Source organism: Tigriopus californicus, chromosome 1 (assembly GCF_007210705.1).
Source record: "Tigriopus californicus strain San Diego chromosome 1, Tcal_SD_v2.1, whole genome shotgun sequence".
Classification (NCBI taxonomy): domain Eukaryota; kingdom Metazoa; phylum Arthropoda; class Copepoda; order Harpacticoida; family Harpacticidae; genus Tigriopus; species Tigriopus californicus.
In genome coordinates, this window is record NC_081440.1 from 10,177,332 (window position 1) to 10,193,295 (window position 15,964).

The 15,964-nt window shown below is 40.5% G+C and overlaps 1 protein-coding gene across 1 annotated transcript; it reads left to right on the top strand.

The window, feature by feature from the left end:
- The first annotated feature begins 10,224 nt into the window (after window positions 1–10,224).
- Window positions 10,225–11,531, top strand: LOC131883594 (uncharacterized). Its single transcript, XM_059231103.1, has 3 exons — window positions 10,225–10,610; window positions 10,679–11,000; window positions 11,077–11,531. The coding sequence occupies exons 1-3, from the start codon at window positions 10,261–10,263 to the stop codon at window positions 11,446–11,448; spliced, it is 1,044 nt and encodes a 347-aa protein (XP_059087086.1). The 5' UTR covers window positions 10,225–10,260; the 3' UTR covers window positions 11,449–11,531.
- Window positions 11,532–15,964: the final 4,433 nt, after the last annotated feature.

Here is a 15,964-nt window from a genome sequence, read left to right on the forward strand (position 1 = left end):
TTTTGCTTAGAAGCAGCTGATAAGCTAATGAAGATAGGAAAGCCTGAGAATCTCTATGAAATTCTTTTATGGAACCATGCTCTTTGTGATGGCAGCGAATTCTCAAGTTTTGAGACGTATTTTCCGCTCTGTTTCAGTCAAAAATGGACCATATACTGTGCATACTGTGTAAGTAAGCTCTTTCCAAGAAAAGTCCCTCTACCCTCTTCAAAATTAGGAAGTCTGGCCAAGGAGCAAAACAATAATTGTCGCATCTTGAAATCCCATTTCTTCTGCACAATGGAAATCTTTGAAGTGGACAACTTTCGAACGGTTTAAGGTCGTTCAGATAGCTTAACATAGCAGTGTCCTGAAAGTTGAAACTGCCATTTCATTATTTCAACCAGAGTGATATGCCCTGAACTTTATCGTTACAAAGTAAGTAAGGTTCTATTAAAAAGGTGGGCCTTTTTTCTTCAGGCCTGTTATTGCATTCTTATGATTGGGCGTCTCCTTTCAATCTTACCATGTTGACCTTTCATGATAATAGAACCATGGATAGGAAAAGAAAAATCTTGCTATGCGAGAACACAGTAGACCATTGATTCTGCCGTTCCTGATTTCAATAATCCCGTTGTTATGGTGATATCAAACATTTTCAAGGCTACAAGCTAGATCTATTCTTTTGTAGAAAACACCAACATTTCAAATTGTATTATCCAAATCAAGCTTGAATCTAATTCGTGCAAAGGAGAAGGATATCAGTTTTTCTTTCAACTGAACGAGATTGTAGAGTACTCGCGCTCAGTTGGAAAAGTTTCATTACCAAGACTTTCTTCACAAGCTTTTCGACATACAGAACGATATTTCGCTTAAGACTGGCAACCGAATCTTTTTTATGAGAAATGCAAGCAATGTGAATGGGGTAATTTGAACAGATTCATCGCTCTTATCTCTTCTGATGACACAGTGCCAGTCGGTTCTATCTGATTTAGCCTCGCCACACACAAGGTCCGCTTATGAACGGAGTGTATACCCGCTCTCTAACAAATTACGGCTCACTTATATTATGTCAATAAAAACCGAGACATGTGCAGCAGCTCGGGTCTGGAAACTGGTTATTTACGGTGATCTATCAAATGATCATTCAAGTTATCACAACATCCTTCAATTGCAAGTGACTTTAAAACAATGTCCTCTGGTCACTAACACCCAAAGGAGGAGACTTTTCAAGTTGACTCGAGCACGTTCCATTTATTTTGTAACTCTGAAAAGCTTTTTGGTCGCCCAATAGAGCCATTTTACAATCGAGTAGTGAGCTAGTGTGTACGTCCACAGGAGATCTTTAGGGTCGTATGACCACTCCGTAGTTTATTACATGTTCGTGCTTACCACGCCCACTGGAACAAAACGAACCGAATAAGATCATTTCGGTAGATTTTTATGACATGGTTTTGCCCATCATCATCATTTCACTTTTTGAGGGTGCCTTTCGGTGGATGGATCAGGTTTCGCGGTCTTCCCTCTTCCAGATGTTTGAAATTCGCTGCGAGACGAGCTCAAATCTGAAAGGTGTCAGAAGCACAATCAAAAGAGTTGCATATCGTTTTATCATTCAGACACTTGATGATGAGCGATAGTACGCTAAATGAACTTTGACTTCGATATCGTGACGTAAATGTTGTTTTCATATCGAGAAAGGCGAGGCCAGCCTTCGAGCTCGATACCTTAGGTGGAAATCACACAGTGCATTCAAATTCTAACGAACAAATGAGCCTTGTAAGCGAGGGTATTGAGGTTTTCATTGTTAGTTTGGGCCATTGTCGTTCAGAAACACCTGTTGATCCCAAGTGCAGATAGATGCAACTAGATAGAAACGTAATACATGCAAGCATTTGGGCTCAAACCATCGCTGATGATGCGATGGCTTACTTACCAAGTTCATGCGAGATTCAGGTTGACGGAAAATTTTATTTACACGTCTGTAGATTGTAACCACCGAACAAACACGATTGGGACCAAGTCAGGACGAGCTAGAGCTGTATCCTATTGGTACCGTTCCCGATGGAATATTTCACTCCGACCTTCAATCAGCTACTTCACTCGACATACGTCCGTCGTTTTATCGTTCCACGACTCGACGACTCTCTTTGACGGCCTTTTCTCTCGATTGAGCGCGGACAAGCGCCAAGCCCGAGATGGAAGAGGAAGATTTTTCGACGAGCAATTCAAGGAAACTTCTCGGAAGAAGGACAAGAACAAGAAGAAGAAGAAGAAGAGGCAGAAGGATTAAAGGAGAATTGAACGACGCGTCGCTCGCTGCTCTTAGGCTCTTTTGCTCTTTCGTATCGTTCTTTGGTCCCCTCGCACCGACTGCGTTGCCTTGGTTTCCCGCCAAATCTAGCCAACCCTGAAACCATCCCTAGGTATGAGCATCTAAAAAGAGAGCTTGGAACCGGCGTTTGAGTTTGAATCCGCTAACAAATAATCCACGAAAGACTATATGGCGTGTGAATGGAAATCAGTCGGAGGAAAAGAAGAGATCCAATTCCCTCTCTAACGTTTACCAAATAAGATGGAAAATGAAAAATCATCGATGATTAATCAAAAAACACTGGTTTCAAGTGTTTTCTTTGACAAAGCTTTTGGTTTCTCATACAAAAAAAACAACGATCTCTTTCAAACAAGTGATACAAATAATTGTCATCCTACTTCATGAAACGATGGGAAGAGCGAATTCTTATTCCAGCATTAAAAGGGGAAACGTATTAATCGAGCAGGAAAAAGCGAAAAAAGAACAAGGGCAAAAAAATCTTTGATTAGATACACGTCAAACAGCAGAGGATGGGAGGATGTTAGTATCGAAAATGCAGTGCATTAATGCGTGCCAACTTTAATAAAAGTGCAGCACACGTGCTGTTTAATTACATGAACGGCAATATAAAACACATTTTGCTGACTTCCTTACCGCTAATACAAATAGATTCCTCAGCAATTCAAAGTGGAAAGAGCTGATATATGTTATTTACCTTTAAATTCATATGTTATCTGATCCACCAACCAATTAGAGGTGGCAGATCTGACTTTCCCTTCAACATTGGGTTGATCAGGAATTTTAATCAAAACCTTGTCCAAGTCTGGCTTAAATCCTGTTACAGGATCACCGCCTTTATACGAGGGAACATATTAAGGGGAAGTGAAATGAACAGTTAGGGAGCCCAAGAAAGAAGACACGAGAACTTCAGTGTTCAAAATAACCTGGATCATCGCGGGCTTGAAGGGACTCGCAAAACGCACGTTGGGCTGCTACAGTCACTTCACCACAATGGACCCTAAAACCTGAGTTGGGACAAAGCTCTTGAATGCTTTTGAAAACATACAGTTTCAGGTACCTTTCGTACCTTCTCTGAATACTGTGCAATCCCAACCTATCTAGCCTCTCCCAATGCGAAAGCTCTCCCATACCTTCCATATTCCTGATAAAACATTTTCGACCTGCTCGATCTTTTACAAACTTGCTGAATTGATTGGAGCCCAAATGAGCGAGGCATATTCAAGATGTGGCTGAACAGTCGACTTGTACAGAGTTAGCATCGTGATACTGTCTCAGGACTTAAGCATCCGATAAATCCAACCACATGTTGAAAAGATTTGCCAATTTTCGAGAGGATATGCTCATTAAACTTTTGTGACCATCTGAAGTGGGGCAATGAAGATGATGAAAAAGAAAAGTCGTAAGATGAACAACCGACTAGACATTTTGTATCTTACTAAGGGAGTCCTGGACCATAACCAATTGCCACGAATGAAACTTTGAAAACAATTGAGAACCTTGCCTTGGATCACAATCTCATAGACCCTTTTAGCCAAAAAGGCCATGATATACCTTGTCAATGGCCTTGGTAAAGTCAAGGTCGTCTACATCGACTAAGTCATGACTCTCTAGTTCCTCGATGATATGTTCTATATGCTCAATCAGTTGGGTAAGCGTGCTAACGTGTGCTCGGAATCCATGCTGGCTAGGAGGAAGGACTTCATGAATATCAAGAAACTCAACAAGTTTGAAATTCGTGATCTTCTTAAACACCTTCACAACAGTTGAATTTAGAGAAATCGGCCTATAATTGCTGATGAGCGACTTATCACCCCTTTGAAAATTGGAACAACTTGAACTAACTTCAGAGAAGATGGAAACTTGCCCTGATCCAAGCTGCAATAAATCAAGCCCGAGAAAATAGGAGCAAGAATCTGTGAGCATCTCATCAGAAACTGAGATGTTACACCATCAGGGCCAGGAGAGCTCAAGAGTCTCAAGTCCCTGATGGGCTCTAAAGCATCTTGATTTGTGACTACAAGATCATCTAATCTAAGTTTTTTGACGAAAATTCCCGATCAACATTATATTCAAGGGTTAGCCAGATCCGCCAACTCTAATTCATTGGTCAATCAAACAATATATGAAAATAAAAGTTAAGTAATATGTATAAATTTCTCGTCTTGAATTGTTGGGACACCAATCCCAGCAACGGCAAGGAAGTCGCAAAAAAAACAAAAGAAAATATCCTCAACTTGACTAGCCTCGCCAATCTCAACAAAATTATCATTAGAGAAATGGGCTATTGCTCCTAAGCTCTTTGGAGTTGAAAACACACTAAAGAACTGATCTCTAAGTACAGGGTGCACCATATCTTCGTCTCTACTTGTTTGTGACCCGATAATTGGGTCAATGGGACGTCTGACTAATTCTCCTGTTATAGACATAGGCTGCATGTGATCATTACAATCCATTTTGATCATATTGCCGGTGTAAGTTTACGGTTCCCATCTGATTCCCCAACGGACATCTCCCCCTGTAGTTTTCCGCCAGTCAATCACCCCCAGATCAAACTCCCCCAACAGTAAACTCCCCCATAGGCAAACGCCCCCACATCTATACTCCCCCAGCATGAAACTCCCTCACAATGAGCTCCCCCACAGCGAACTCCCCCACACTACATTCCCCCACACTACACTCCCCCCACTACACTCCCCCACACTATACTCCCCCCCCCTACACTCCCATCAGATGCTTGGGAAATCAAAGGATACTTTTAAGCCAGTTATGCAATAGATGGTCATTAAATATAACATTATTTTTGAATAATATAAGAACAATGACAAAGCTCTTGAATTAGGAGGGACTAGAAAATTCAGAGTTTATATGTTCAGTATTGTAAAAAAGCTGGCTTGAAAATTCCTCTGACTTCCCAATGACTGTCGGGAATGTAGTGTGGGGGAGTTCATTGTGGGGGAGTTCACTCTGGGGAGTTCATTTTGGGGGAGTTCGCTCTGGGGGAGTTCACGGTGGCATCCGGGGGCATGTGGGGACCAATACCCGTGCAACCATCCACAGTAATGTGGTCAAGCTAATGGCGTCAGTTGGTGAGATCTGTATTGTCCTTATGTAGCTAACCTTTTGCTTCAGCTGTTATTCTGGAGGATTGGACGAACATGGCTAAAGACAAGATAAACTAACATAAACTGACTTAACTTGACCTAACCTAACCTAACCCAACCTTTCGGTTGCAAGGACCTGGGGGCGCCTAGGCCCCAGCGCAAGCCTGCGGCAGTGCGGTTACAATGGCCTTAGAAATAGTGGCAGCTGATATCAAAAGGTTAAGTTACCTAAGGATGATAGTGAGACTTGGACCGCCATGGACAATATAAAAAGATTTCCGCCAACTTTGACGGCAGACTCAAACGGTGGGTGGCCGTCAAAGGCGAGGTATTTGAGAAATATAATTTATGATATATGTCTTCCTATTTTAATTTGATGTGTTAAGATTTCCGACTGATAAAAAAATTGTTGTTCATTAAGTTCATTAAAATCAATATATAGATGATAATATGGCGTATCGAGTGTGTTAGCCATAACTTCTACTTTACCTATGGCTTCCCCATCGACCTCAAAAAGTCCCACAAGCTGTCCCATTTTCTTCATAGACTTGGCATAAAAAAGCCCTCGGACTCGACCTCACCTACTGGACCACTCTACTCTCCTTTTTCAACTGATCACTCTCCTTTATCCTACATTGGATCAAATCCAACTTCCCTTAAAGGCTAATATGAACTAATGGATTCAAATAGCTGTGGAGCCTCTTTGCGGGTTTGCAATTGTTTTTGAACAATTGCTTCCTACTATATTTAAGCCTGTGTCTCAGCTTTTAGAACCCTGCTGTACGTCAGTAGAAGAGAGGAAAGCTCGGTCGAAGCTGTGGCGAGGTTTTGTAGTGTTATGTGTTACCTCTTGATCAGATGCATTCCCCCTGAAAGAGTGCTCAATGAATTCCATCTTCATGTTCAAGTACTCAATTAAGAGGTAATGCAAAACTGAAACGTCCTCTAGCGAAATTTCAGAGAGCTTTGCTCTCCAGTGCCAGTAATCCATGTCAGAACTAGAGCTGTGCATCGGATCCTACAGGGTCTCTGAATCCGATCCGAAGTGCTTTTTCGTAATCCGAATCCGAATCTAAAATCTTTTCTCCTATCCGAATCCGAATTTTTCTACGAAATCCGAATCAGAGAGCTTTGCCAAACCAAACCGAATCCAAAATTTTTCTCGGATTCGAACATGAATCCAAATAAGATTTTTTCACCCAATTGGCCATAAAAGAACTCATTCAACCTTAACTGAATGTGCCTTTTTGCCACTTAAACGTTTTAAAATGATGAGATTAGTGGATTTGCCTTAGTCAAAACATAATTTTTCTGATGCAATAATGTAATTTTTTGTAACAATAGTAGAACAGCATGGCTTATTTCATTAAGAGGCTTGATATAGTACTTAGGCATTCTAATTTCCTTTTCCCTAATATTGGCTGTATGGACCGTAAATACTTTGATCCTTTGGTTAGTTTCTGAAATTTTGGGGCGTCTTTATTTGTTTGGGATTTTTTTTGTGGTTTGGTTTTTCTGACCGCTTCAAGGAATGTAATCCCCAATGCTATTAAAATGAGAGGTTATAGTTCGTTTTTTTATTACCTTTCAATCTTTATATGATGTTTGGTTTACCAACGAATTTGAGTTGGCAGACCGAGCTAGTCCTTGAATGTAGGGTTGATCTGGAATGCTATCTAAAAATGTGTCCAAGTCTGACTTGAAAGATGCAACCGGATCAACATGACCTATGTATTCCCTACGAATATTGGAGGGAAGCAAATTAAACAATGAAGGAGCCCTAGAAAGAAGAGATGTGGACTTCATTGGTCGAACTAGCCTGGATTCTCGATGGCTTGAAGGTGCTCTCAAAACGCACATTGAGCCTCTATGGTCACTACAATTGACCCTAAATCCTGGGTTGGGCCAAAGCTCATGAATGCTTTTGAAAACGTACAATATCAGATACCTTTCGTACCTTCTCTGAGTATTGTACAATCCCAACCTTTCTAGCCTCTCCCAATACGAGAGCTCTCTCATATCCTCAATATTCCTAGTAAAACATCTTTGGACCTGCCCGAGCTTTTGCAAACCTGCTGAACTCATTGGAGCCCATATGGGAGAGGCATATTCAAGATGCGGCTGAACAATCGACTTGCACAGAGTTAGCATTGTGATACTTTCTCTGGACTTAAATGTGCAATATATTCAACCACATGTTTGAAAAGCCTTACCAACTTTCAACTGGATATGCTCATCAAACTTTCCATTATCTTGGAGGACTACATCTAAATCTTTCACGGATGAGACCTGCTCAATATCCTTACCTTCATCATCTAATAGTGGAGTGTCTAATGGCGTCGACCCAAAGGTCATTGAGCGAAATTTCATTCCATTCAGTGCCAAGTTACTCGCAGCAACCCAGGAGTAGATTTGGTCTAGGACCTCTGACAGACAACCGGAATCCTGACCATTCCTACCAACTACCAATTTTGTATCATCAGCATAAGAAGAGATACTGACATCACTACTACCAAGCTTTTGAAGCGGAGCAATGAAGATAATGAAAAGGAGAGGACCCAAAATGGAACACTGAGGGACACCCGACTTGACATCATGTATGTCACTAAGGGATCCCTCAACCTTAACTAATTGATTCCTACCATAAATGAAATTTCTTAGCCAATTGAGAACCTTGCCTTGGATCACACTCTCATGGAGCCTGTTAACTAAAAGGCCATGACCGTGTCAAAGGCCTTGGCAAAGTCGAGATACACTAACTGATTCATGGCTCTCCAGTCCCTTAATATCCTGCTCTATATGCTCAAACAGTTGGGTAACCGTGCCAAAATGTGCTCGGAACCCATCCTGGCTAGGAGGAAGGACTTCATGTATATCAAGAAATTCAACAAGTTTGAACTTCATGATCTTCTCAAACACCCTCGCAATATTCGAAGTGAGAGAAATCGGCCTATAGTTACTGGGGAGTGACTTATCTCCCCCTTTGAAAATTGGAACAACATGAGCTACCTTCAGAGAAGAGAGGAACTTGCCCTGTCCAAGATGCAACGCTTCAAGGAGCAAGAATCTGTGAGCATCTCATCAGAAACTGAGATGTCACTCCATCAGGGCCAGGGGAGCTCGAGAGTCTCAAGTCCCTGATGGCCTCTAAAGCATCCTAATTTGTGAATACAAGATCATCTAAATGCTCAACTTGACAAGCCTTGCCAGTCCCAACAAACTCATCAATAGAGCAATGGACTGTTGCTCCTAAACTCAGTGGAGTTGAAAACACACTAGAGAACTGATCTCCAAGTATGTTGGCCATAGTCTCTACATTGTCTATGGCTTCCCCATCGACCTCAAAAGGCCCTACAGGGTGTTTGATCTTTCTCTTAGAGTTTGCTGACTGATCTGCTTGCTACACAACTATGATAAATTTTAAGATAGTAGGTCCACTCACAGATTTTAAATTTGGTGTTCTTTGAGTTTCCTCACATTTTGAGAGTTGTAAAAGAAACCATTCTCAAAACACGTTTACATTCATTTAGTTTATCTTACAATTTTGGATATGGATGGGATCCGAACCAAATCCGACTTTTCCTATTCCCCAATCCGAATCCGAACGAAAAGGAGGAAGCCTGGCCCCCCACCCGAGTATACGATCTAAAAGCTGCGTTGGACCCATGGCGTCCAGATGATGGGGTGCGAATAATTTCGAGGAATCGGAGAGAACCAACTTTCTTCTTTTATCTTAAGAGCAAGTCAAGAATTTATATTCGGTTCAAATTTACTCCCTCAACTTCAGCAGTTTTCTATTAATACCTGTAATGACATGAACGAGCAAGAGAAGGAATGGATTCTGAGTAATCAAAGCTTGTGAACGTTTTTTTTTTTTTTGTTAATTATTGTTCGGTAAACTCAAAGTGTCCTTAAGCCCTAGCTCATGAACGATGTTTGGTTAAAATCAAATACCTTATGTACAGAATAAACGGACATTGAAGAGACACGAAGTTAAAACCAAAGATCATCTATGTTCCAGGGCTAAAGTTAAAAAAAGGAGTCTTCAAATAGATTCCTTAAAGCTCTCGGTTTCAGTAAGTACAAACGAAACCGAAACTATTGCTGAAAAAGCTTTCTTTTGCAAGGACCGGTTTTCAGCGGTATAAAGTTCCGTCTCAGGCCGGTAGAGGCAACCAAACGCCAACATTAGAAATCTCATTTCATGGCATTGTGTTCACGAGTGGCAGGAATCCAAATTTTCAGCCACTCGTGAAGAAAATAGTCATTCTCTAACGTCAAATTTGGCTTCGAGTTGCTTCGAGGGAAAAGCATACCTTGGAAACTGGTTCTTATAGAAGAAAACTGTGTATTCAATAGCGGCGGCGTTCTTTGCATACATTTTATTCCAGTTTGGATCTCAAAAAGTCAATCGGTTAACACGGTTAACACCCTGAATCCGTTCGCCATTTGATCATGCCTTCTTTCGTGAAGAGAAGCTCGGGCAAGCCTTCAAACTCTTCAAACTCGACGCCATGAAATGGACGAACGCATTCAAGGTGTCTTGACCATGTCGGCTTTCTTCAATCTTCACTTCTATAAACGTACAAGAAAAAAAGAGTCTTTTTCTGCAATAGCAAACTAGCTCAATCGTTCTCCACAAACGTGCAATATGTTCAACCACGATTGACGATTTGGCAGCAATCCAGGGCCAGTACATAACATATAATTATGATCCATGTTCTACGCAATTGATTATCTCATAGATCCATCATAAAAATCGACCCAGGTGTGTCCCTCAAATGCGCCCAATCAACGAGCATATAAAGCTAATGTAATTGTATTACAACTCATCACAATTCCATCATGGCAAATCGTGGAAACATCCTTGTGGCTTGTCTATTCCTGGTGATTCCGCAAGTTCTCGCTTGTGAGGATTGCATTTGTGGATCAGAATGCTTCGAACCAGAAGACCCCAGTCTGACCCAGGCCTATGAGGATGTGAGGCTGGTGATCCAAGGTATTCGTGCGGGTAGAATCTTGGCCTCGCCGAAGGTCGATAGCACCATCATCCACTTTGATGGAACACCAACTTCCTTCGAGGGTTTTTTATACCAACGTCAATTGGCGGCCATCGCTGCCCTTTCACTACCGGTGGACGAGACTTGCAATCCCACCCTCGTCATCACCTACTTTCACTGGGGATCGTTGTCTTGGTAAGGGACAAGCCCCCACAGAAAATGATGCTTTGAACCACCAATTAATTGAATCAATTACGACATAGGTTACCGAATTTCTCAACCGGATGCATGGACAAGTGTGACACGGCCTTCTACATTAATGAACTCATTCCTTACCTACCCACTCCGCCCATGTCCACCAACCCTTTATCAACGAGTTGCCTGCTGGCTCCACTGGTGGCTCAGCTGTATCCCACGTGTTCCATCAATACGGAATTGGGTTCTCATCAAATCGCTTTCATGAATGACGACATTCAGACCCCGCCCCATCCTTGCTTTGGTAGTAATGCTCGGACTGCAGTCAAAATGGCAGACCTGTCGACGCCTTCGCCTCGATTCGAGTCGTCCTCGGCAAATTCAATTGAAGTAAGATTTGGAACCTGCAAATGATGGATTTCATCAAGGATCAAGCAAGCATTTTCACTCATCTCTTACTTTGCAGGCATTTTCTTCCGCTGCACGAGAGGAAGCCTCTTCAAAAATCCTCCAATGCATGGAAGAAAAGTGCTGCTCTCAAAGTCGATCAGAGAGATCTAGGTTCATGGAATCCGATGGAACGCTTGTGATCAGACAAAACGGAGAGGACTCTGTCCAAGAAGTTGACTTGTCACGGAATGTCAACACACGTAGTCAATCGCTGCAGAAAACCATTGAGGGTGTGATTATGATGGAAGAGCTACGTTTCCTCCAAATTGAAAATCCGGACATATTCAGCGAGACCATGTTACTTTGGAATCAGAGAGCAAAAGACGATTCCACTTTTAAGGAGGCCTTTGAGTTCGCCAATGAGTTTGATATCAACTCTTTTTTTTAAGTCCATCAAAATTTGATGAGTCCCAAAAGTTTCGAAGTTGACCTTCCCATTTAAAAAACCGAAATAGATTCAGCTCTGCTTAACTTGATTCGTTTTTAGGCAGATATCTGCAAATCTGCATCCATCAAAGTATGCAATACAACCCCGGGTATTCCGGGTATTAAGACATTTCAAGATAGTGTGACCTTTGACAAATTGTTTCTGAATTTGGTTTATTCATCTTTTTGATTCAAAATGAAAAAGGCGCTTTAATTCATTTTGACCGAGTGAGATTCCATGTAACAATGATAATGTACTATTTCTTAGATTAAAGGGGTAAAAAAGCATGATTAAGAAGTGATGCACCATCTAAACAAGAACAAGATTCATTAGTTCCCCATAATGAAGAGTCTTAATGAAAAACCTGTAGATTTTGTATCAGAAGAGTAAGTCAGAGATTCCATGAGAGCTTTCGGGTTGGCAGCTTAGCATGCATACCTAAATCGAGCTTCCACTTGACTTGTGAAGATTATTCACCTCGCCTAGGGTTTCTAAAATATATGCTGAAAAGAGTCAGGTGGCAAATAGGAATGCCCAGGAAAACTTTTAGAAGAGGGCGATCATCAAAAGTAATTTCTGACGGGGGCAGCCTTTCAGACCTTGGGAGACAAGTTTCGCTAATTTTGGTACATTGGGAATTTGGTATTTTTCACTAATTCCATATATGTGAAGTTATTATTAATTGTATCTCTGATGTTTAGTTGCAAAAAATAGCATTATGCAAACTTTTTGGGCCACCATCACCTTTCTCCTCATTTGCATCGAACTTAAAAAGATAAACTTGGCCAAACCCTAACACTTTTCCATTTTATTGGTCAAATCGTTATTGCCTCGTCAGTGGGTCGTACTAGAACCCTCTAGGTGGAACATATATGTAAACTACAAAATTAAGGCATGAAAGCTTATGATTTCAAAATTCATTGGATACTTTTGAACAAGGATCATCCAGAGGAGGACTTTGAAAGTCCTAATCCTTGTGCTTTCACTCGTTGGCGCCCTAAATTCCAACCTGGGAAAATCCTGGCTAAACCTGGCGATAGTCAATGGTAGTGTTTACAACTGGAACTGAGAACCGTTTTTTTAAAGAACTGGAACTGATATCTGATTATTTTCAAATTACCCTGTTTAAAACTTGGATTTAAAAGGTTTTGATGATTTCTTTTGTGTAGTTTTTATTATAAACACAAAATAACACGAAAAAACTCTAATGCACTATCCACTTGCCGCAATTCATTGAACGGAATCATCTATGCACTTCTTAAAAAAAGTATTGATTCCATGAAGAACACTGGCCCTTGCCAAATTAAAGCTTGGCTAATCTTGACCTAGTTCCCAAAATGGAACATGAACCTAACATTGAGGACCCCATGGATCTGCTGATATCTTCATTTGAAGACGTGTGTGCTCAACTTAAATTACCCATCTTGTCAAATAAAGAAAATCAAACCATGATACCAAAATACAGAAAAAAGCATTTCAAGAAACGAGTGTCACTGACTAGAAAATTGAAATCATTAAATGATCATTCGTTCATATCCCGAAATATCTGTAGAAAAATTGAAGCCATAGACGTTCTTTTGAAAAACTCGTTTGAAAAGGATCAAATACAGAGTGAGAAGCAAGTAGTTTACGATGTTAAATTTAACCTGAAGACTTTTTACACCTATGCCAACTCGAGGCGAAAGGTCAAAACCCTTTTAGGACCAAATAGATTGCCGAATAGAGAAGAAGTCTCCAATGCGACCGAAGTAGCTAATATCTTTGGCGATCAATTTTCGTCGATCTTTTCAACTCCGACTCAACATTTGCTAAACAACCCTTGTTTGGGCGACAACAGTTCGTTTCTTAAACACACGAGAAGGAAGTCATCGAAACTATCCAAACCCTGAAATGTTCAAGCTCTCCAGGACGTGACGGTGTAACGGCACAGCTCCTTAAACGGACAGCACCAGTCATCGCTCCAATTTTTACACATTTAATGAATCGTTCTTTGTCAGAGGGAAGGGTGCCCACGCAACTAAAGCATGCCCATATAGTCCCCATTTGTAAAGGAGGAGATAGGGATCAACCTATTCATTATCGACCAATCTCATTAACGTCGAATGTTCCCAAAGTCATAGAAAGGCTTGTTAAGACAAAGCTTCTTGAATACCTTGACATGAAAGGTAGCATTCCTGACCAACAGTTTGGTTTTCGTGCCCACTCTAGCACTGTGACACAATTGATTCAGCACTTTGACGACGTAATAGAGGGACTACAACATAGCGATTGTGTAGATGTTATATACTTGGACTTTGCTAAAGCATTGGACAAGTAGATCATGTTATATTGCTAAATTGTTTAAGTAAAATAGGTGTTGGAGGAAAAATTTATTCTTAGATAAGAGATTTCCTCACCAACCGCACACAAGCCGTTCGAGTTGACGGCTGCATAAGCCGCCCTCGAAACGTGGTATCTGGGGTACCTCAAGGAACTATTCTGGGTCCGATCTTGTTCGTTTCATTCATTGCACCACTACACGGATTGCCCCTCCAGTCTTCAATATCTTCTTATGCTGACGAAACTAAGCTAGTGTTGGGAAGAAATTTACAGAACCAGACAGACCTGCAAAATGACTTGGACGTTTCATACAAATGGGTCCACTCTCAAAACATGGAATTGAATGGGGATAAGTTTCGAATCATGACGTACTACCAAAATGAAGTAGACAAGCCAATTTACACCGACAATCGCCTGAAACCCATTTTGTCAGTAAACTCCATTAAAGACCTTGGAATAATAGTTGAAAATAACGGTAAATTTAAAGAAAACATCCAATCGAAAGTGACCAAAGCATACCAAACTTGTGGCTGGATACACCAAACTTTCAAATCCAGAGACGCTTATACTATGAAAACTCTATACAAGTCTATTGTTTAACCGCACTTAGAATATGCTTCCCCAATCTGGGCGCCAATGAATGTAGGGGGGCTGAATAAGATAGAAAAAGTACAAAGAAGTTTTACAAAATACATTGCAGGCATGAACCACTTAAGCTATTGAGAAAAACTTCAATCCTTAGAATTAGTATATAGTATGGACTGTAGTAGGTACGAACGTCTAAAATCCTCTTTTGTACTAAACCGAGCACCAACCCTCTATAATCTGCTACCATGCTCACTTCGACGAATCTATGTACTAGACGGTCCACAGTTAAATTTTAAGCGACATCTTGATCGTTTTTTATCAACAATCCCAGACCAGCCTTTCGTTCAAGGGTGCCCTAGAACGGCAAAATCGAACGTATTATGTAACCAAATCTTTTTTTAATTATGACTTACGGGGTAATCCTTCCTCTGTATTGGTATAAAAACCCTAAAAGAATGTTGAAAATAAATAGATAATGATATTACCATAAATCATGAAGAGAAGCCATCACGGGGTAGTTTATTTACCCCTTTCCTTACCTAAGTAAGTCTCTTGCTAGTCGCTATCTGAAATGTGACAAGCACCGCCCACTAATTTTCTGGCTTAATTTTGATGAACTTTTTTCATTTTAGAATTGTGCTATAGCTTATCAAAAATAAAAAGATATCATTTCATTATTTATCATGTTTAATATTTCATTGTTCAATTTTTTTTCCTTGATTTGAAATTGCAGAAGAAATGATATTTCAGTTCAACATCCAGACATTTTTAATGAGTTTTCCGGCCAGCCCTATGTCCAAAGTTGGTTAGGAGCGGCAAATTATAAATGATTACATGACCAAAATGTGTAACTGGGTATGATGGTGCATGGCAAATTACAAGGAATTTCATTCCTTTGTATTCGGTAAAGAACCGTAAAAATGCATCCTGGAACGGATGCTTGCATTTAAAGTTATTCTTATTGTACACTATTTGAAGGACAAAATGACCTGCTTAAATTCAACAACGAAATAAACTGATAAATGATTGCTTTAACTTGGTTCACTATTATACGATTTTCTTTGCAATTAGCAAGTTTTTTTTTTCATCTTCCTTTCTTTTGCTACCTTTGGAAAACATGTTCATCCCATTTTCATTTTAAATTAGTCAGATCTATGTGTTAATCAACAGTATTTGATTTAAACGCAAGTCTCATGTACAAAAATTCAACAGTATGTACTAAATACTGTTCTTAGTCACACCTAACCGCTCACTGTTTGAAAAAGGCATTATATTATCTTTGGTACGTTCTGGATGATCCATATACGAGTGTAATGAGCACGAAGAAGGATAGAACAAGGAGACCAAGGAACAAAAAGGGACACACTTTTTTAATTTTGGGGTTTTAGCTGCTGAAGTCATTCTCGTGTACGAAGGTGACATCTTTTTTTAAAATGGATATAGAATGTCTGCCATATTGCTTGATTTGTACGAGCTCTACACATTTCAACAGATTAGGCCAAAAAGGGGGTAACTCTTGTACACTAAAGTTAACAAGCCAACGGTTTGACTCCCACCTATGAATAGCGGG

Excerpts from the sequence above, each read along its gene's own strand:
- LOC131883594 (XM_059231103.1), top strand. The coding sequence starts at position 10,261 with ATGGCAAATCGTGGAAACATCCTTGTGGCTTGTCTATTCCTGGTGATT. Across the intron at positions 10,611-10,678 it reads CACTGGGGATCGTTGTCTTG|GTTACCGAATTTCTCAACCG; the intron begins GTAAGGGACAAG and ends ATTACGACATAG. Across the intron at positions 11,001-11,076 it reads CCTCGGCAAATTCAATTGAA|GCATTTTCTTCCGCTGCACG; the intron begins GTAAGATTTGGA and ends CTTACTTTGCAG.